This window comes from Chironomus tepperi, unplaced genomic scaffold (genome assembly GCF_022539635.2).
Source record: "Chironomus tepperi strain 1889 unplaced genomic scaffold, CSIRO-AGI_Ctep_v1 contig_217, whole genome shotgun sequence".
Lineage (NCBI taxonomy): Eukaryota > Metazoa > Arthropoda > Insecta > Diptera > Chironomidae > Chironomus > Chironomus tepperi.
In genome coordinates, this window is record NW_027226339.1 from 1799608 (window position 1) to 1821310 (window position 21703).

A 21703-nucleotide genomic window follows, 5' to 3' on the forward strand; every position below is an offset into this window, starting at 1 on the left:
TAAAAATAACGGAAAAAATATTTTTGAATTTAGTGTAAAGGAATCAACCCTATGAAAATAGCGCTAAAATCCACTTACAGTGTCAAAATATTAAAAGTTAGCTATATTAAGCCTTACATAAATTAATCAGGAAAATGTCTAGAGTAAGTAATTAAATAATATGAATCTGTAGAGTTTTAGCTTAAAATTGACAATATTTTCAGGATATAAGATCGTTTTTCAAGATTGACAGCTCAAATAAGAGAAAAAATGAAAATGAACATACAAGCTCCGTGTCTAAGCATAACAAAATTGACGACGAAAAGTCTGAACAAAAGAATATTAAGAAAAAGAGGAGAATCGTTGATTCCGATGATGAAACTGAAGAAGTTCATCAGAAAAAGTCCACATCCAAGAAAATTAAGGAATCAAAACCTGAAAAGTCGCCAAATGAAGTTAAAAACATTAAGGATCTATTCGGTGGTCCAATAGTTAGAAAAGAGAGACCAAAGGAAGTCAAGACATCGCCGAAAGAGGATTTAAATGCGTCAGTTATAAGTGGCACTGATGACGAATTGGCGATTGTTGATAAAATTGAAAACAAGTTGCATGAAACTAAACCAGTTATTTCGCCGGGCAAGGAAAATCACAAGACTAATGGAACTAAAGAAAAGTCTCCAGCACCAATCGTAAATAGTATTAAGACTGAAGAAAAGAAAGATCCAGGCGTTAAAGATCGTAAAAGTGGCTCAAGCAGCAAAGAGCCAAAAGTTGAGCCAGATCAGAAAACGGAATCAAGTAATAAGGACCAAAAATCAAAGGACATAACTGTGAAAGACACTAAACATGATCATAGTAGCAAGCATAGTCCGAAAAAAGAAAGAAGGAGCAAAGATGCAGAAGCAATTAAACCAAAAGTAGAATTAAACAAGTCATCGTCATCATCACAGCCAACAACTTCGAATAAATCGACCGAAGGTACTGTAAAATCCACGAAGTCTGAGACCATAACAAAATCACCTTCGAAAACAGTACCACAGCCAATTTCTGCACCACCGTCTTATTCCTTTGTAGATAAATACAAGCCAACGAATGTCAAGCAGATTATTGGGCAGCAAGGACCACAAAGTAATGCTAATAAATTACAAAATTGGCTACTTCAATGGCATAAAAATCACGGAGATCCAGCAAATAAGAATAAAAAGAAAGCAAATCCATTTGCAAGAGATAATGATGGAAGTTCATTTAGGGCTGCTTTACTGTCTGGACCACCTGGAATCGGTAAAACGACAACAGCTCATTTAGTCTGTAAGGAACTTCTTTTTGATGCTGTCGAATTTAATGCATCAGATACAAGAAGTAAGAGATTATTAAAAGAGGAAGTAACTCAATTATTATCAAACAAGTCTTTAAAGGGCTATTTGACTGGCGATGACAAAACTGTATCCAAAAGGCATGTGTTAATTATGGATGAAGTTGATGGTATGGCTGGAAATGAGGATCGTGGTGGTGTTGCTGAATTAATTGCATTAATTAAGGAATCTCACATTCCAATAATCTGTATGTGTAATGATCGTTCACATCCAAAAATGCGGTCATTAGTAAATTATTGCTTTGATCTTAGATTCAATAAGCCGTCAGTAAATCAAATTCGAAGCGCTATGATGAGTGTATGCTTCAAGGAAGGAATAAAATTAGATGCTGGTGCGATGGATGCGATTATTAATGGAACTGGAAATGATGTAAGGCAAACATTGAATCATTTAGCAATGTACAGTGCCTCAAAGGATACTAGAGTGAATAGTGACAAGGCTAAGAAGAATGCTCAGATGTCTGAGAAGGATATCAAAATTGTAAGTTATGTCCACCAAATCTATTAATCCTAAAATTCACTTTTTAATCCGAAGATTTAATATTAATCTCTCAAAACCACTTTAATTCACAGGGTCCATGGGATGTGATTCGCAAAGTCTTCTCAGCAGAAGAGCATAAAACAATGTCGCTGAATGATAAAAGTGATTTATTCTTTTATGACTACAGTATAGCACCGCTGTTTGTTCAGGAAAATTATTTGCATGTTAAGCCGAGTTGTAAGGATTCGGAGATTTTGGAACGAATTGCTAAAACAGCTGATTCAATTAGTCTAGGAGATAATGTTGATAAGAGAATTAGATCTAATATGGCATGGTCTTTACTTCCAACACAAGCAATGTTTGCTTCAGTAATACCAGGAGAATTCATGGCAGGATCTTTCAAGTCACCGCCAAATTTCCCAGCGTGGCTTGGAAAAAATTCAAAGGCACAAAAGCGCAAGAGAATGGCTCAAGAACTTCACGATCATACTCGAACAGCTACATCAGGTTCTCGATCGTCAGTTCGATTAGATTATGCTCAGTTTATAGTTCAGGCCATTATTAGACCATTAAAGGAAAAAGGCACAGAAGGTGTTAAAGATGCATTGGAAGTTCTTAAGGAATATCGTTTATTACGTGAAGATATTGAGTCACTTTTGGAACTAACAACTTGGGGATCATCCAAAAATCCATGGGATCAAGTTGACAGCAAGACAAAAGCAGCATTGACTCGAGCATATAATAAGGAAGTTCAAGCATATACATATTCGGCTCAAGCTGGTGTCAAAAAGAAGAAGAGTGCAGCTGGAAGTGATGAAATGTATGGTGAAGAAGATGATGAGAATGTCCAAGAATCTGAGGATGAGGAAGACGACTCGTTGGAGAAAAATTCCATGATTAAAGTCAAGAAAGTCACCACAAAACAGGAAAAGGAACCAAAAGCAGGGACATCAAAAAGTACGGCTGCTAAATCAAAACCAGCAGCTAAACCAAGAGCTAAGAAATAAATTCATTAACATTTTTGTATCTTTTCCTTTATGCTTAATTTTCTTATAAATTCTAAAGTTCAATAAACAATAAAAATGTTCAGTTTCTTATACATTACATTCCTTATAATCCTTCTCAGAATTGTGCAACAATAATTGATTAATTTTTTCATCATATTTTTAAACTGTTTCAGATGTCCATAAACTTTTACCTATGATTAATGATGTGTGTATCTGAAATTATTCAATTTTTTTTTCTTTCTTTTTCTTCTTCTCGGGAATTTTTTTAAAATAAAAAAGAGATAGATCTAGGCAGGCATTTAATCATTGATAGGTGATATATCATTCATATTTTTGTATATCAACACATGAAAGCAGGTGTATTCAATTTTTAATGTCCATTTTGATGTCCATTGCTAATATTCGGATGAGTTTTGCTCTTTAATGATGTGTAGAGAGACTGTATGCTGATGAAAAAATATATTCCTAAAACCGTGAACAATAGCACGGGTATTAGAGCTATAAATGGGAATCGAAAGAGCATCAGGAAGAATGAGATGATTAGGACGACTGTCATGATTTGATGAAGAATCAGGAATTTGTATTTTTGCTGTAAAGATGTGAAAATTAGTTAGACTTTGATGGATTTGGCTAGATTAGCATTCAGACCAAATGGTCAGCAAAACATAAAGCTATGCTGTTATGGTTGAATGCTAGGTCCAAATTTTTAATCTCAGGATTTAAATATTCTTGGATTAAATTTTGACCGCTGTTATTCAAATATTTTTTGACTGTTAATTTTCAAATATTTTTTAGCCGTTATTTTTCAAATTCTTTTCGACCGTTAATTTTGAACACTCATATTCAACTTTGATTCCTGAATCAAATCCAAAATCCAAAATCCAAATTTAATCTTTGAATCTTTGGGTTAAATTTTTAATCTTAAGATAATAATCTTCAAAGTGACTAAATCAGAACTTACAAAGAATGTCCCAAGAATAACCAGCACACCAGCAGCAAGCAGCAAAATAAAGTACGACACAGTCAATCCATAATATGTGAGCATCACTAAAAATAAAAATAACACAAACTAAAAACATCCAGTAGATAACAAAATTCACGGAACTTACTTAACATAATATTACTAAGTGCATCTTGGTCAGATTCATTAAATGAATTGTACAGAATCAATAGTTGCGTGATATAAATCGATGGTAATGTGATCATAGCAATGCTAATTAATAAGCATATTCCACCTATGACATATCCACCGATTTCTAAAGGAAAATAAAATAAAAATTTATCCACTTTTGGAACCTTCATGTCTTTATCACTATTAAGGCACAACTAGACAAAAATTTGCTTTTTCGTAATCTGTTTATCGTAAAAAATCAAATTACGTGGACATATTATCTTATCATGTTTACGGATCTGATTCACTACCGGCAAAAAAAGAAGTTCCCGTCAACTTACTTAAGTGTAGACATAGATTAAGCTGATATGCACTAAAATTTAGGAATGCCTTAGTATGTGCTGATAACAAGTTCCCATGGTCACATTGCATTGCCAAAAAAGATTTGGAAGTGATGCGCAGTAAAAAAATAAATATTTAATTAAAAAAGGAAGACAAAATTATGATTTATGTAACGTACATCCACTGCTTAAGCGTTTGCGGTTGAAGTCACATTATTCCTATCATAATCGTGTGCCACGTGCTTCATAAGTCATGTTGCTGTTTTCATTGTTGCATGCTGTATTGGAATATTACTGATTGAGGACTGTAAGTGAAGAGGAGATTCTCATAATGAGTCGGAAATATTTTTTGAGGATCGTACAAAGGCACAGGAAGGATGTAAAGCATTATCAAGCGAGGGAATGAGAAATCGGAAATTCGCGTAATTTATTGGTGACAACAGACAATGACTGACGATGAGGAATAACCGGATGCTTGGTTTTGAATGCAAAAAAAGTTATAATTAGGCATGAAAAATTAAAATCGCATTATTGATGTCATTGTAAATAGAATTAAATTTTTTAAGGCAACATAAACCGAGACTTTGTATTCTATGTGCTGAATATCCCCTTTCAAGTTAAATGCAATGAATTTAATTTTATTCTATTATTATTATTGCTGTTTACGTAATGATTTTACCCTTGATCAATCTGTTGGCAACGACTGACTTTAATCGGAGGGTTGGAATGGATGGAAAATGTCTCTAATGAACTTCTCCCTCACGCTCTTTCTTTTCACTTTTCACTGTGTGTCTTAACATACATAACATACATACTTGCTTGGTGATTTGATTTGTGGAACGAAATTTAATTTTGTCATCATATTATACTTAATGCCATCATGATACAGAGCTACTGCATAATCGATGTGTAAACACATATTGTGGAAAATCTGATTTGATCTTTAATGAGTCTGAAAAATAGTTATATAATGAAATTATAATGTCAAGTCATTCTAATGCTTATCTACTCTGATTTTGTTTGTTGTTTGACGTATTAGTTAGGCAATTTATTTGGAATTATGCTGCTCGATTTTAATTTAAACTGGAATTTTTTGTTTTTTAAATTGAATTTCCCGCTCTTTTTTAATCCAATGAGTTTTTTGATGGACATGATTTGATACTTTTTGTGATATTATTAAAAGGATAGTGTTTTTTAAGCTATCAGCTATGCTGACATGTAATACATATGCTGTAATAATTAATAAAAACTACATGAGATTGAAAATACAGCAGAAATTGGAGAAATTTTGAAATTAATTAAAATTTTACTAAGCTGATTGACTTTGGATTATATAAAATATTCAAAAATTCAAAAATCCGTTGATTTATGTTTATAATTTACAACATAATTTCATGCTTTCTACCTAAAACTAAGTGCGTTTACATCCTTTAAGCATCAAATGCAGACAAAATTTCGAAGAAAAATTCCTTTAATCACATCTTGTGTGACAAATTATTTTTTATGCTGTGATTTATGTTCTTTTTTGCATAAAAAAACGTATGTCGTTAAAATAAAAGATTAAAGAAAGTTGACGAAAAAAGAAGGAGGAAGGAAAAAAAATCGTAATTTAAAAATCTAATTAACGTGGAAGGAAATTGTAAGCGGAAAATTTATGTAAAGCCTTTTTTACTGCTGAAAAATAAAATGTTGTTTGATGAAATGTTTTAGAATGTATGCCTTTATGTACCTTACTGTGTATCGAGCATACTTGACATGGAGGAATATGAAATTTCTGTTTCATTTGCAACTGTCAGAAACAGAAAATAAGATATCAGCCCCTAAAATTTTTGTATCTAAATTGATTTGCCATGAAAATTTTTCTCTCTTTTCTTTTGAAACAGTAGCAAATCTGAAAATTATCATCTTATCAATGCAGGCAGTGCATTGGAAGGGATGTTTATGTAGTGAAAATGATTGAATAACCCTCTTCAAATATTATTCATACATCTGACAATAACATGATGATTATAAGGTGAAGGCATGATTGCCTAAAAATCAATTTATGCTGCATACTGCCGAGATTTATCCCAAAAAAAGATCTATTTTGTTGTTGTAAAAATAATTTTTTGAATTTTTAACGGTCATTTTCGTCATCAAAGGAACCTTGCATTTTGTATGGAGTAAAATGGTCAGTTGATTCTTGAACGTCAAATTGATTAGAACAATTAAAATTCGGAAGCTGAATTTTACGCGAAAAAACATGGAATTTTTGCCTACACCTGAGGAAACAATGAGAACAAACTTTCGGAATGTAATTACGTTATTGGAAGTGCTATATAAACGAGTTATTGAGCAGGAAATCATCTTAAATGATATAAAAATTTTCCTTGCAAATCGCAATCAAAAGTCTGAGGAACAAAATTCATTTAATCCGCTTGATTTCTTAATACAATCGGACAATGAGGATTCTCATCAGGATGTTAGTGAAGAATCGTCATCAACGACTGTTAATAAGGATGATTTTACTGAAAATTCTATGGGTAAGTAATGAAAAAATTTTGATAAAGGAAATGACTAACATCCAGTATAAACTTCCAGAAATAGCATGCTTTGATTGTATGCAAGTTTTTAAACGAGGAACGGGAGCATTCACGCGCCATTTACATACCACGCCATGCAAGCCTTATAAATGTGATATATGTGCTAAATTATTTAAGAAGAAGTCTAATATGATGACACACAAATTAACACATTCTGAGGATATACTATCATGTGATTTATGCCCAGCTACATTCAAGTGCCGCAAATATTTGGACAATCATCGCAATCGTAAGCATAAAATTGTTAAAACAGAGAATGTTAAGTATGTAAATCGTGAAATTAAGGAAGAAACAGTTGATTATAATGGAAATTATGAATTGGAACCGCCAAAAAAGAGAGTTAGGTATGAAATCAACTCTGAGGATTTTGACCAGTTTTTGTCAAGGCATTTGCATTAATTATTTTTTATTAAGTTTTTTTCTGTACTATAATTAATTATTTTTTAGAAGATAGTGCTGAGGATATATCTTCTTGCTAAGTCGGTTAGTCTTAAATTTTTTAATATTAATTATTTAGTATAGAACATCTTGTTTACATCTCTTTGTCTATTTTTGATACGATTACTTTATATTATTAATAAAGAATTTATAAGACTTTTGAATTTACTGTATTAGTGATTGTTTTAATCAGTTGACTGTGCATTTAGTGATCATTAAGGATACTAATTATTACTTCTAATTTAGGTATGAATCTATTGATTTTAAATCGATCTAATTTTCCATAAATGTAGCTCTATAGATGGCGCTTCTCTTGAATTATTCGCAGTCGTTATGCAGAAGATGATGATGTCGAAAGTTCCTATCAAGAAGCTGATCTGTGAAAAATTCACAAAGGAAACTGGAAAAATTTTCTATTCCTTTGAAGTTACTGCCAAAAAGAATTTCGTCCTTGACACATCACAACTTCATGTTAATCCTTTATTTATCGACATTACATGGATATCTGATTTTAATTTAAAGCATGAAAGCATCCTTTCATCGCCAGCATTTATTTTGAAGAAGGAATTAGAGAAAAATTTTAATGTTATTAATACAATTACTTGTTATCATCTGGAAGATAAGCATGTAGATGAGCTATTGAATGACGATGATCCAGTTAAGAACTTTGTTGTTATTCGCGGAGGTAAGTAATGCTTTCTCATTCCTTTTATTTCATCCTGTCTGTGTACTGGATCTTATAATCCGATTTTTAATCTCAGGATTTAATTTAATCCTAGGATTTATTTAAACCCAAGTTAATTAAATTAATTTTTTTGATATATTCACAGATAACATTAGTGGCACACAAAAGTTCAAATATGCAGGAGATTTAGTTAAAGAACTTCGTCGTCGAACTCAACACAATTAAGGATAATGTCACAATTATGGGTGCTTGCTATCCAAATGTTCATCCAGAAATGACTGACTACAAAGCTGACATGCAGAATTTGAAGAGGAAGGTGGATGAAGGAGTTGATGTCTTGTTGACGCAGTCAATCTTTTGCTCAAAGATATTTTGTGAATTTGTCAAGAATTGCAGAAATGAAGGCATTAATGTTCCGATTATTCCCGGAATTTATATCCCCTATACATATGAGGAATTAAAAGCTATTATAAGAACAACACAAGTATCAGTGCCAACAGAATTAGCTCGACAATACAAAGAAGTTTCCAAAGACAAAGAAAAGTTTCAAGAACTGAGCTTAAATAGTACAAAAACAATGATACAAGAAATACAAGATCACTGTATCGACCATATTCCTGGTTATCATTTCTTCTCTATGAACAATATGACCATGATAAACAAGTTATTAAAAGTCATCAATTTTTCTGATGTTTAATAACATGTGTCATTTCGTCTTCGACTAATTATCATTAGAATTAAGCGAAAACGCATGTGAAGAATGAAACGCTAACAAATTAATAAAACAAATGAGTAGGAAAGTCATTTGAGGACGATCATATTGATTAGATTCGCCTGCCTACATAGACATTTTAACGGTTTTTTGTAGTTCAAATTTTTAGTACAATTAAAACGGTTTTGTAGAATTTGAAGTTTTAAACGGTTTTGTAAAATTTGAAGTTTTAAACGGTTTTGTTGAATTTGAAATTTAACGGTTTTGTAAAATTTGAATTATAAATAGTTTAGAATGAATTTGACTTTTTAACGATTTTGTAGATTTTGAAATTTTAAAATAGTTTTGTAGATATTGAATTATTAACGGTTTTTTTACTTGAAAATTTAAATGATATTAATTTGTAATCCTGATATCTGTTGACTATTTAGTAACTGTTGAATCATAAATTACCAAAGTGAATAAAAATATCCAAAATTAAAATAACTTTATTTAATGTAATCTGAACTTTTTAAAGATCCAGTGAGGCATACTGCTACCATAGTGCACAAGCTATCATAACCACCTCCATAATGATAATGTTTGTTATTAATTATTTTCTTGTGCTGCATGATAACGTTCATAAAGTGCATATACTGAAAATGGAAGGAAGAAAACCCTTAAAAAGATACAATGAGTGGTTGGCATGATGCATTATTACACATAATTGGAATTTCTACTTCAACCATAAAAGAATTCACGTCAAAATATATTAAAAACTTTCTGTAACAAGCATAAATATGAAATAAAAAAAAAACAAGAGATGCCGGAATAAAAGAATTGAGAAATGACTCTCTGTTTTATGATAAAGGCATGATACATAAACAATCCTTTTTTGTGTCCAGAGCATGTCATATATAAAAAATATGAGAATTGATTATATCACCTGCATTAATGATTTTGTTCAAAGAAACCCCTTTCACTCGATTAAGCGCTGAACATAAGAAGGTAGGCAGATATAAAAAACATAAAATAAATTCTCACACAAAAGGACGCATCTATTTTATTTATTGTCTTCTTTTGAGAAATAGATAAAAGGGACTTTTTTAATACACAAAAAAAAATGAATAACAATAAAATAAAGCAATCAATTATGCCTGAAAGAAAGAGGAACGAAGAGCAAAGTGTTGCGACAGTTTTTTTGGGGATGAATAATGTGTGTGGATCTAACATATTTGTTACCATCGTGCGAAGCATCAATGTAAGATAAAAATCTGCCGTTAACACATTAACATTAGCTTTTCTCATAAGATAATTCAAATGAAAATTTGCTTCTTTAATCCCAGTTTTAAGGTTAAAAGTTAATTAACATTTTTTTTTCGCCTTCATTGCTCGTGCCTTTATTTGAGTATAAAATTTAATTTTCATTATTAGCATATTTCATACATTTAATTATGAATTTTTTGTGAATAAAAAATTATGTTGATGGCGGTGGAAAACATTTTGGTGTGATTAGGATGCGAGATTGTGATTTGAACGCATTTCTTGCTTCCATATGAAAAGGTTTAACGGCTTTTTTAATTTTGAAATTTGAAATTTTAACGATTTTTTGAGTTTTGAAAATTAACGGCTTTTAGAGATTTGAAAATTAACATTTTCTGAGATTTAAAATAACGGCTTTTAGAGATTTGAAAATTAACATTTTCTGAGATTTAAAATAACGGCTTTTAGAGATTTGAAAATTAACGGATATTCAATATTTGAAATTCAAATTTTAACGAAATTTAAATTCAAATTTAACGGTTTTGTAATATTTCAATTTTAACGAAAGCTTTTTGAACTTCAGTTTGAACGACGTTTTTGAATTCAAATTCTAACGGATTTTGATGATTAAATTGTAAAGACTTTTTGAATTTTTTTCAATTCTATCATGAAGTGGAACATTTAGGTGAGGTAGGAGTGTGCATTAAAGTGTAAAAATGAATATTTTAAACAAAATTTTCACTTTTACTTTTCTCTACCCACTCGGACAGTCAAAGTAAACGAAAATATTTCCATTTTCCTCCCAATAATGCATGAATAAACTGTATGTCTTCCAAAAAAATTTTTCACCCATCCACGTCCCTACCTCCAAAAAAAACACACAAAAATCGACTCTTTTTTAAACAATTTTCACCATTTTTTTAACTTTCATTATTGTATACATTTTTTTGTAACATTTAATTAAGACATTTATTACATTTTATGGGTTTTATTTTTAATCCATGACAACAATCGATAGCTTCTCTCCTTCACACCACCATCCGCATACCCGAAATGTTAATGAAAGGAAAAGTAAATGCTTTTTTAATGAAATGCAAAAAAAATTTATGTGTTTAACATTCAAATAAAGTCCTTCCATTGCCACGATAGTAAAAAAAAGGAATGGAAATTTAATTTTAACATAAAAATTCATGTTAGGGACATGCTTGATTTAAGGTTCCAAAAACTAAATCGTTTGCCTTTTTAAAAAAACAAGATCCAGTCACTTTATCAAAGAAATAAGTAGGATGAGCTGCTGATGATAATGAAATCGATTCAATAAATGAGAAAAACAGAATGAAAATGTTGAAGTAAATAAAGATTTAAATTAATTTTCAGTGATGAGGAAAAGTCAGCATGATATTTTGCAACTTGCTTCATTTTAAATTAATTTTTGTTGTACTTATGATACAAATTCCTTCATTTGGCTTCTATGACAATTAAGTTAATTTTGCAACATGTTCATTTCATTAAGATGAAATTGAGAAGCGAGAGGAATTGGAAGTGTGTAGGTAGGTGAAGGCGCTTCTGAATAATTATCAATTTTAAATTGTAACGGATTTTTGGATTTGAAAGTAACGGTTTTTTGAGATTTAAAAGCAACGATTTTTTAATATTTGAAAAGTAACGGTTTTTATAGATTTGAAAACTAAATTTTTTAGGTATAAAAATTAACGAATTTTTTAAATTCGAATATTAGCAGCTTCTGAATTTTCAAAAAGATTCAAAAATAATTTTTCAATTTTTAATACTAACGGCTTCAAGATTTTCAAAAAATAACGATTGTTTCAAATTTGAAATGTAACGACTTTTTAAGATTCAAAAGTTAACGACTTCTCTAGATTTGAAAATCAACGGTTTTCGAAGATTTCGTTGAGCTGAAATGAAACGAACTCAGAATTACTGAACGAATTTTATTTATTTGCATCAATTTAAATCTTAAAAGTCCGTTAATTATGCAGACTGATGCAAGCAATCAATAACTACGTCATTGTCTAGTCTTGCAATATTTAATTAATTTTATAAGCAGTGAATTTACATAATGAGCGAAAATTACAGATGAAAGTAACTGAGTCAGACGTCTACTTGCCTTATATCTCTTATTTCTGTTATTAAATAAATAAAAGGAAGCAAGGCAAAAACCTTTACATAACAAAATGATTGTCAAGTTCCTTAGATAGACTTAAATGATTTCTTTTTGATTTATAGAGACTGAATTGATTAAATTTAAAATTCACTTTTGAGTATAAAAAAAGTTCTTCTTTTAGAGAAATCATGAAAAATTATTAATTTGTGCATTTTTTTTCCTCTTTACGATTCGCAATAAAGTTAAGAAAAAAATTCCAATCGTTTTATAATTTATGAAGTTGATATTTGATATTGTGGCATTTTTTCATCCTTTTTCAGATGCTCCAAATATAATTCTCCGCACGCTTTAAAAGAAGAATCTTAATTTTTTGTGCCCATTAATGATCATTTTTTCAGCATTTTTAATATTTGCCATTCATTCCATATGGTCAGTGATAGGAACCAGTCATTAGAGTCATTTGACTATGATAATTGATAAAAAATTAAATCCTTAATGATGATGATTATTATTAAATTAAATAATGCTTCTTACTAGCGTGTGACCACCTCCACATGTCCGTAAGATGTTATTAATTTAATTTTTTTTAATGCCTACTAGACGAATGAGCATGAAGAAATGGAGAGAATGAGAAAATAATATAAACACATTTGTTAGCTGCCAACAAACATGAGTTTTGTATGATTTATCTTTAAATATCAATCTATAGCCATACTTGTGCTGTTTATTTCATAATTTTCATAACACAAACAATGAAAAAAAGAATTAATAAGAAATGGCTTTCATAGGAGCTTTTCAATTCATACAAGAAACCTCAATAAATCAATTTATGTTAAATTAATTTGATTGAGTTGAATGTTGTTGGATATTTACTGTCTGATAGTTGGCAAGTTAGGAATTTCTTTGAATTGTCAAATTATGGCAGCTTATTTGAATACTCTCTTTAACAGTTTTGTTAAATTCAAATTTTTAAACGGATTTGTAAAATTTAAATTTTAATCGGTTTTAGAAAATTCAAATTTTGTAACGGATTTGTAAATTTTAAATTTCAACCGGTTCTGTAAAACTTAAATTTTAAAACGGATTTGTAAAATTTGAATTTCAATCGGATTTGAAAAATTTGAATTTCAATCGGATTTGTAAAATTTGAATTTCAATCGGTTTTGTAAAATTCAAATTTTGTAACACATTTCTAAAATTAAAATTTTTATCGGTTTTGTAAAGCTCAAATTTCGTAACTGATTTGTAAAATTTGAATTTTAATAGGTTTTGTGAAACTCAAAATTTGTAACGAATTTGTAATATTTGACTTTTAATCGGTTTCATAAAGATCAAATTTTATAACGGATTTGTAAATTTTAAATTTCAATCGCTTTTAGCAAAACTGAAACTTTGTAACGAATTTTTAATATTTAAATTTTAATCGGTTCTCAAATTTTGTAAAATTTAAATTTCAATCGGTTTTATGAAATACAAATTTTTTAACGGTTTTTTAAAAACTCAAAATTTGAAAATTCTTTAATTTCAAATTCAAATTTGTTCAGAGGTCAAATTCAACCCAAAATGACAACTCAATTTCCATCAAAATCAGCTTTAAACCACATTCGTTCCTACTTCTCATATATTTCACTTTCCTCGACCATACATGATATTTATGTATAACATCATACATGCTTCAAATTGAATTAAATTCGCCGAATTTTTTATAGCTATTCAAGATACATAAAAAGCTCAAAAATGCGTAATGAAATAAAAAAAGAAAGAATAATTGTAAATTGACGATGATCAACGATGATGTGTGGCGCCAATGAATCAAATAAAGAATTCATATCAATCTTTCCATTTTTTATTCACTTAACTTATAAGAATCCTTGTTCCAAGAAAATAAATTCAATAAAGATTATAACAAAAAAGTTGGAATATTTTTTGTCGTCATCGATCAATTTTGAGACATGATCGTGGACTATTTTTTTGTCTCTAAATCAAATTCAATGTTGCATTTTAATGCAAGCGAACTAAAGAGAGCAAAAAAGGCCAAAGAATTATTGAATGAATAAATTGCGCGCATTCCAGTTCCATGTAAATCACCCCAGATGTCTCAATAAAAGAAATGGGCATCATATTTCAAGAAACTGATTCAATTGCGATAAGTTATTGGAAGATCGTGTGAGAGTTTTAAATAAAAATTGCGAAATGTATGCATGGATATGTTTTTGCCTGCACATCCAACTACGAGATTCTGATGCCTTTTTTTATCTTTGTGCCGTAGATAATTAAATTTAATTGAAAATGTGTCAATATATTTATGATGGTGTGAAGGAAGGAGATTATTTTCCTCTCATTCGGGTGATGTATGCAAGGTTCTTTTTTTTGCATATAAACTCTCCCCTTCTCTCCACACATATTTCAATCGTTGATGCGAGAGTAGCACTAGAATAATTTAATTTATTATCGTAACTTGATATTTATTGAATCAAGAAATATCAGTCGATTATTCATATTTTCTTTTTAGAATTGTTTAATGGATGTGGAAATGGTTTATCTACATGAATTGAATCTTAATTTCCATGAAGTGGTTGCGAAACTTTTGATGCTTTTGATGCGTGCTATTAAAGATTTTACTGAGCTTTTCTTGATTCTACACTATTTGAAAATAAGGAAAATTTTAACGGTTTTTTGAATTTCAAAAATGTAACGGAAATTTGGATTTTGAATTTTCTTTCTTTGAATGGTTTCAAAATTGAAAATTTGAATTTTTGAAATCAGTTAAAAACACTTTTTTCACTTAATTTTCTGATTGAACAGAACAGTTGTGATTCATGGTCTCTCTTGGATGGAACTTGAATATTTGGGCTCTATATTTGGCTAATACATACTTCAATTCATGAGTTCTTTGTTTTTCATTAATAAAGCTAACAGTCGAATAATCCCAAAAGATCAATCGAAAAAAGTCAAAGATTGCTTCTTTGCAAAAGCAAATTGAAGTTTTTGCTTTTCAAATGCTTTTGGAAAAGTCAAAAAATATGAAGGAAAATCCACATCAACACTGATATGAACATAAGCCAAATTTGAGCACCACAGTTCACTAAGAACCAATTTAAATTTGTATAAAATGTTATACTTCACAAGTGCTGGCAGAAAAAAATACATGCAAATTTTATTCGGTTTTTAGCAAATCGGAGCGAATTCAAGCCGACTTTGACTTCTAGTAAGCATTTAACATTTGAAATCAAAAATTTCTTTAAAAGTTCACTTATTTTCGCTTTTTAACTGATTTTGTAACATCACAAGCATTTAAATTCGTTTTTTTTCAACGGCCCCTTCAAAATTTAAATTTTCAATTCAAAAAACGTTCAAAATTAAAATTTTAAATTTTCAAAGACCGTTAAATTTTGAAAATTCTTCAACAATGTTTCTTGATGATCATGAAGCACAAGCAAGTACAAAACATATATAATTAAAAAGATTCTGTACACTCGATAATGTAATTCCATTTCTCTTATTTTGATATATCAATTTCATATAAATTTCTCACTTTGTTCCACATCATAAATTCATGACAGGACAGAACGAACGTGAATTTACCGCATAAATTTGTGATTCTGCAAGACTTAAAAAGAAAAGAAAAAAAACAGCATTAATAATTGCTTTAACGACAAAATGAAATTGAATCAACAGTATTTATCATTTTTTACACCTCACAAATGATCATGTACCATACATACATCCAATCGACCACCAACGTAAGTGCGTGAATTGTTCATCATCACTTTCGAGTATTGTATAGTAAAAAAAATTTGTTGAAAAGTCATAAATCTCCAACAAATATCAATTAATCAAGAGAGTAAGGTGGAAGATCATGAGCAATAATGAAATGTAAGAAAATATGTTGAATATAAATTAGTTAATTAGTTAGTGTAGATTATAGACAACAATTTTTCGTTAGTCTTAGAATGAAAAGAAGAAAAATTGAAAATTTTCAGTCGAGATTTTTCATTTTATTTACGAATAAAATCGTAGCATTTTTATCGCACATCATAAATTAAAGCGTAAGTTACATTCTCGAGTGGTATTTTCAATTATTTCACAATTTTCTCCCGCGCACACGCTGAAATTCTTCAATTAATTTCTCGTGACTGGACTTCCGGACTTTCGCAATCTACGCATTTATAATTAGTCTCTTTTATCATCGTCTACATCAAATTATAAATACGTAGTGTAAATTTGTAGTAAAATTATATATATGGTAGCAAATGTCCACGCGATGGCATGCAATCTTTAGTTGAGTGCCCTAAATTATTTTAGTTTGGGTGATTTTTGAGATTAAATGACTCAAGAAATTAAAGAATACTGAATTTTAACAATAATCGAGATAGTATTGAAAAATTTTGTTAGCAATGATCAAACTGAATGTATTCTTACAATCTCGATAGATTGCAATTATGTCTGTTAAAAAAGCTTTCAATAAAGTTCAAAATTCAATTCTTTGTTTACTTTTGAAAATTTTTGGATTTTCTCAAAATTTATAAGTCTTTTTAAACATAATTTCTTATCATGCACTTTCGATATTGTGGTTGAAGTTTGCAGCTTGAAGTTTGCTTATTACAAAGAAAATTTGTACTAAATGATGCAATAAGTTTAATTAAATAGACTTCTCGATTGAATTTAATTATTCAAAATGATGTTTATTCTTAATGGAGTTTAAAAACACGACTAAACTTTTACATGAAAGGGATAGCAACTATAAAAAGGGGAAAAGCAACTATTCCTAAATGCAAATATAATTCAAATTTTGAACGACAGTTGTCAACTTTAAAATTCTGAAAATAAATTTGTGTATTTATCATGCTAAATGATTTGGAAAATCACTTTGAAATGTCTACTTAAATTGGCATTCTCAAATTTTTTATCTTAACAAATGCTTTTATTGACATTTTATACACCATAACAGGCTAGAAGACCATGTTTAGGTACCTTTGAGTTGTTTCTGTACCATGAAAGCATGATTATTACCTGTTAGGAATAATAATAATTTTAGTCATTTGTGCTTGTTCTGAAAGTTATTACAATGTTAAAATTACAACTTTAAACTGCGAACTTACCGAAGATCAGTTGCTGGACAAGCAAAATTGCGTACGAGTACTTAAATTTGCAAAATTCTAATTTCAAAATTTGTAAGCAAATGTTAAAAATTTGAAATTTTATCATTTTTGAAAGGTTTTTTTACAGGCAAACTTTTCTTGACAGTAATAACAGTGTCCAAAATCTCTTTAGACTCAATTAGTCAACCAGACAAACCAAAAACAGTCTCCAGAAATAATAAGTAAAACTTGGAAATTGACAGAGCTTTCTGGAACTTTGTGCATCATCAAAAAGAACAAAAGTCATTCATAACAAAATGAAGTAATTTGTCACGCAATCAGTTAAATTTTGACCTAAATTAGAAGTTGAAGTTCCTCAAAGTAAAGAAAAAAATAAAAATGGAGCGAGAGGCATGGCAAGAAAATTATGAAAAATATTTGCTACCATAAATCAAGTTCATTTTTGATCCAAAACTTTTATACACACAAAAAATAAAAGAAACAAAAAAAAATTAATAAGCACAGAAATTAATTTTACCGGTCGCCATTTCCATATCCAAATAAATATTTTTTCCTTAGTTAAAGTTCTTTCTCATGAAATTATTATTTTTTTTTTCTCAAAAAAATATAACGAAAAAAAGTAAAAAAAAAAATTATTAATGATGTTTTATCACGAATACGTTAGAATTTGCTATGGCCAACCAAGCACCAAATTTACATTTTATTCACTTCAAGGTTTTTTAACAAAAATTGTTGCAAATAATAAAATTCATCTACAAATTATTACCAAAAGGTTGCTTTGATGATAAATTGATGCAGTTAAGATCATTATGAGTTCATTTTCGCGTATGCAAATATGAATTTTTGGAAAGGTCACTTTAGGATTGGATGGGTGATCCTCGATCATTTGATATTAATTTATGCAGGAAATTAACAAGCATAATTCTCTTTTTTTAAGCGGTGAAGACTTGTTGTCGACAGATTATGCAAATCATCTCAGCAACCGGTAAGGAATTCGACTGACTTGGGTTTTGGTAGACTGCATTGATTAGAAAATCTTAAATTTCAGTGTTGCATGATCAAGTTATTATGTTGATCTTTACGGCTGTACATCATCCTAAACTTCATTTCTTGAAAATGTTATTTATTTGAAATTAATCGATAGACGGATTTGTACCTTTTTGGTATCGTTTTATATGAAAATTAGCACAAAACCTAATTTTAAAAGTCACAGACAGGAATGTCGATGATATACTGATTTGGATCTTTTTATCAGCTAATAATGTCAAAATGATATTCGCTGAATCTTCAACAACCATGAATTAGGCTTAAATGTGAATCATTTGCAATTGTCAGACGAAAGCCTGCGATAGAGCCATGAAATCATCATGAGAGAGACCATGGATAACAGTTGATCTGTACGGCAGCGGCAAAGGAAGTAATGCTTCACTTGCAGTCTAAAGATGAAATAATCATGATTTTGATGCAAATTATAGCTTCTGTGCATTTTGCGTCATAACGGTCAGTTATAATTCAAATAATATTTGATTGAACATAGTTGATTTCCCCTTGTCATTGAAATTGTCTGTCTCAAATTGAATTTTGAAGAATAAACATTGCGAATTTAACAAAATAATTCAATTTATTGTGCTTCTCATCAATTCTAGAAGTTAAGGACTTGTTTATTGTATCATCAAAGTGTATAATATCAAAGCAATTGAATTTTCTTTAAGAATCTAAATCAAAATTGCTAAAATTCCAATGAAAATATAGTTTGCTTCAAAAATCAGTTCCAGTGGACAAAAATACGATTTAAATAGTTGGAGGCAACATAATGTCCAGCTAATGACCAGTTCCAACGTCACTTGAATAGCCTAAAAGTAAACAAAACCAAAAAATCCGAACCAAAACACCATAAAACTTATCAAAAAAAGCATGAAAAAGCATTCTTTAATTAAAAATACATCCAGTGTGCCACAATTGTTTAATTTTTATCAATTATATAAACGAACAAAATGAATTGAAAAAACAACAAAGCAAGCAAGCCAGGAAAAATGTGAATGGAATAATTCAATTAATTAGTTTGACAAATTTTATTACGCTTGTTTTAATTTATATTTTTTTATTTTCTACAACCTGAAATGTGAGAAAAAGTTGGAATGAGGCAAAAAAAGAAGAACTAAATTAATTTATTTGCATTATTCAGAAGTTTTTCATTTTTTTTATTATTTTTCTATCATCAAATAAATCATTTTTGAGAGTGTTTTTTTGTTGATTCGATTACAATAGGTAGGTTGATGCAGCTTTAATCTCCAATAGTTTAATTAATTAATATATATATAGAATTTTTTTTTCTTTCACTTGAAATACAATATAATATATCTGCAGCTATTCCTTAAAGCGAATTAATTAATCTACAATGATAATTATCATAATATAAGTATTATAAGCTACCTGCTTCTTTACGACTAAGATTAAGATTTTTTTTTTCTTTTTTAAATAAATTACAGAATATAATTATTTCAAAAATTACACTTTTTTTTACGTCCAATTTCTACAATTTTAATTGTTTTTTTTCATCATTAAGTAACTGAAACTAATTGTTTGTATGTGTTTGTGTATTATCCATTGTTAAGATACCGAGTAAGGGAAAATTATGAGCCGTCAATCAAAAGTTTTACACAAAAAAAGAGGAGGAGACCAAAGAGTTCTGTTTTTGAGATTTAATTGAGTTAAAAAAGAGTTCCACAATTAATTTGGTCTTTGCCAAGATACAACGTGCCATTGTATTAACACAATCATAGTTAATTAACAAATTTATATCATGTTTATTCCTCTTAATTGAACCGATAAATTGGCAATTAATTCCGCTTTTCATAAAAATTATAATTTTTTTATTAACATTATTTTATCACACTGAAATTTAATTTTTTTTTATTTCTTAATGAAAATGATCTGATGCCAAATTTATGGGATGGGGTTGGGGACAAGATTATTATAAAGTTTTAGAATACTTCACTTCTTATTCACAAATATGTCATCATTGTCATGGATGGAAAAATTTTTTCATTTTTTTATATTGGAAAATTAAAATATTTTTTTATATTTTGAGAAAAGCTTATTTAGAGGCACACAATGGTTATAGAAATAATCCTTTCAACTTCCTATATGTTTTTATATTTCTGAGTGACTTCATCTTCTTTGGCTCGCGAAAGGCTTCGGAAGAATATTTTGTAGGTGGTTTATTCAAGTTAATTCCATAAATAATTGCATTGAAAAATGTACATAAATAGAATTTGAATCATTTGATATTCAAAAATGTTTAAAATTTAACGGATTTTTCAATTTTGAATTTTTCTTATCGTTCATTTCTTTACGTTTTACGTACGTAAATTCAAATTATTTCCGTTAAACAAAATTCTTTACGTTTTACGTACGTAAATTCAAAATTAAACAAAATTCTATACAAACGGATTTTTAATTTTTGAATTTTTTTAACGTTCTTTTCTTTACGTTTTACGTACGTAAATTCAAATTAATACCGTTAAATACAAATTATACAATAAATAATCCTGCCCATGTCAACAGCAGTTCTGAGCACAATTTCCTTTACAAAATAATGGACAGTCAACATCTTTAAATATCAAACAATTCATGAAGTATCCTTAATGAGGTTCTTATGGGTAGAATTTATTATACTATACACAACTATATCATTCCTTCAGCTAACACAAAAAATAAGGTCCAACTAATAACTTCAAACATACAAATCATCTAAATACATTGATTCTCAATAGGCTGTCGTTGGACCATGATGAACTAAATGATGATGATGATGACTAAAATGATTTAAATGATTCATAGTCTCATGTGATGTTGGTGTTGTTGGATGATACCAATCATTTGGATGTTGCGGATGATATAATAAATGATGATTATGATGACCAGCAACAAGCATTGATGCAGTAGCTGTTTGTGATGGTGAATTTGAATTAAGGGCAGGAGATGGTGCACTTGATGATGAATTTGGTGTTGTTGATGGTTGAGGTGGTGCCAATTGATTTGTATTTTGATGTATATGATGTGAATGCAAATGATGTGGATTTGCATGTGAAAGTGCATGCGGATGTGTAAGATGTGAGTGATGATGATAGGACGAATGTTGACCTGTTGCCGAGATATCTGTAAATCTATTTGATGCTGCTGGCGATTTTGTATTGTTGTTGTTGTTGTTATTTGCAGTTGTCTCATTGTTATTATTATTATTGTATTTTAAGTCATGCTGTAAACGTGATGGTGGCGTTTGTGTTCCACCTGTTACAATACTTGACGCACTCGATTCTTCACCATCACTTTCATATTGATGAACTGGTGATTTCTCATCGACTATACTTCCATGAACCTGCAATACAGAATAAAAGATTGAAAATTTTATTATTTACTATGAATTAATCAATTTATGCTGACATATTTCATCTTATGTTATGGTAAATTCAAAATATGAAGCACTTATGACACGAATAATAATTATTATGGCAGTTCTCATA

The 21703-nt window shown here is 29.5% G+C and overlaps 5 protein-coding genes and 1 long non-coding RNA gene across 8 annotated transcripts in view; 4 read left to right on the plus strand and 2 right to left on the minus strand.

Moving 5' to 3' along the window:
• The first annotated feature begins 37 nt into the window (after positions 1-37).
• Gnf1 (germ line transcription factor 1) lies at positions 38-2917 on the plus strand. Its single transcript, XM_070640166.1, has 3 exons — positions 38-143; positions 204-1832; positions 1925-2917. The coding sequence occupies exons 1-3, from the start codon at positions 135-137 to the stop codon at positions 2837-2839; spliced, it is 2553 nt and encodes an 850-aa protein (XP_070496267.1). The 5' UTR covers positions 38-134; the 3' UTR covers positions 2840-2917.
• Positions 2918-2922: 5 nt separating this feature from the next.
• On the minus strand, positions 2923-5385 carry LOC139090398 (uncharacterized). 3 transcript variants are annotated; one of them, XR_011544373.1, is made up of 6 exons: positions 5301-5385; positions 5107-5243; positions 4292-4596; positions 3949-4095; positions 3801-3886; positions 2923-3428 (listed from the first exon to the last, which is right to left on the minus strand). It is a non-coding gene; the product is annotated as an uncharacterized lncRNA (long non-coding RNA). The 3 variants fall into 3 exon arrangements; XR_011544374.1 differs by having other exon boundaries at positions 5103-5243; XR_011544372.1 differs by having other exon boundaries at positions 4971-5243.
• Positions 5386-6485: 1100 nt separating this feature from the next.
• LOC139090396 (zinc finger E-box-binding homeobox 1-like) lies at positions 6486-7328 on the plus strand. Its single transcript, XM_070640176.1, has 2 exons — positions 6486-6813; positions 6872-7328. Exons 1-2 carry the CDS (start codon positions 6534-6536, stop codon positions 7270-7272), a joined length of 681 nt encoding a protein of 226 aa, XP_070496277.1. The 5' UTR covers positions 6486-6533; the 3' UTR covers positions 7273-7328.
• A 95-nt stretch (positions 7329-7423) lies between these two features.
• LOC139090397 (uncharacterized) lies at positions 7424-8350 on the plus strand. The gene is made up of 3 exons (XM_070640177.1): positions 7424-7557; positions 7640-7996; positions 8142-8350. Exons 2-3 carry the CDS (start codon positions 7645-7647, stop codon positions 8219-8221), a joined length of 432 nt encoding a protein of 143 aa, XP_070496278.1. The 5' UTR covers positions 7424-7557; positions 7640-7644; the 3' UTR covers positions 8222-8350.
• Positions 8238-8693, plus strand: LOC139090351 (5,10-methylenetetrahydrofolate reductase). The gene has a single exon (XM_070640115.1). The coding sequence runs from the start codon at positions 8238-8240 to the stop codon at positions 8691-8693; it is 456 nt and encodes a 151-aa protein (XP_070496216.1).
• Positions 8694-20611: 11918 nt separating this feature from the next.
• Positions 20612-21703, minus strand: part of opa (odd paired) — a 36964-nt gene continuing 35872 nt past the window's right edge. Inside the window, exon 5 of the mRNA XM_070640167.1 lies at positions 20612-21558. Coding sequence (XP_070496268.1) covers positions 20947-21558 — 612 coding nt within the window. The 3' untranslated portion in view covers positions 20612-20946. The remainder of the gene's footprint in view (positions 21559-21703) is intronic.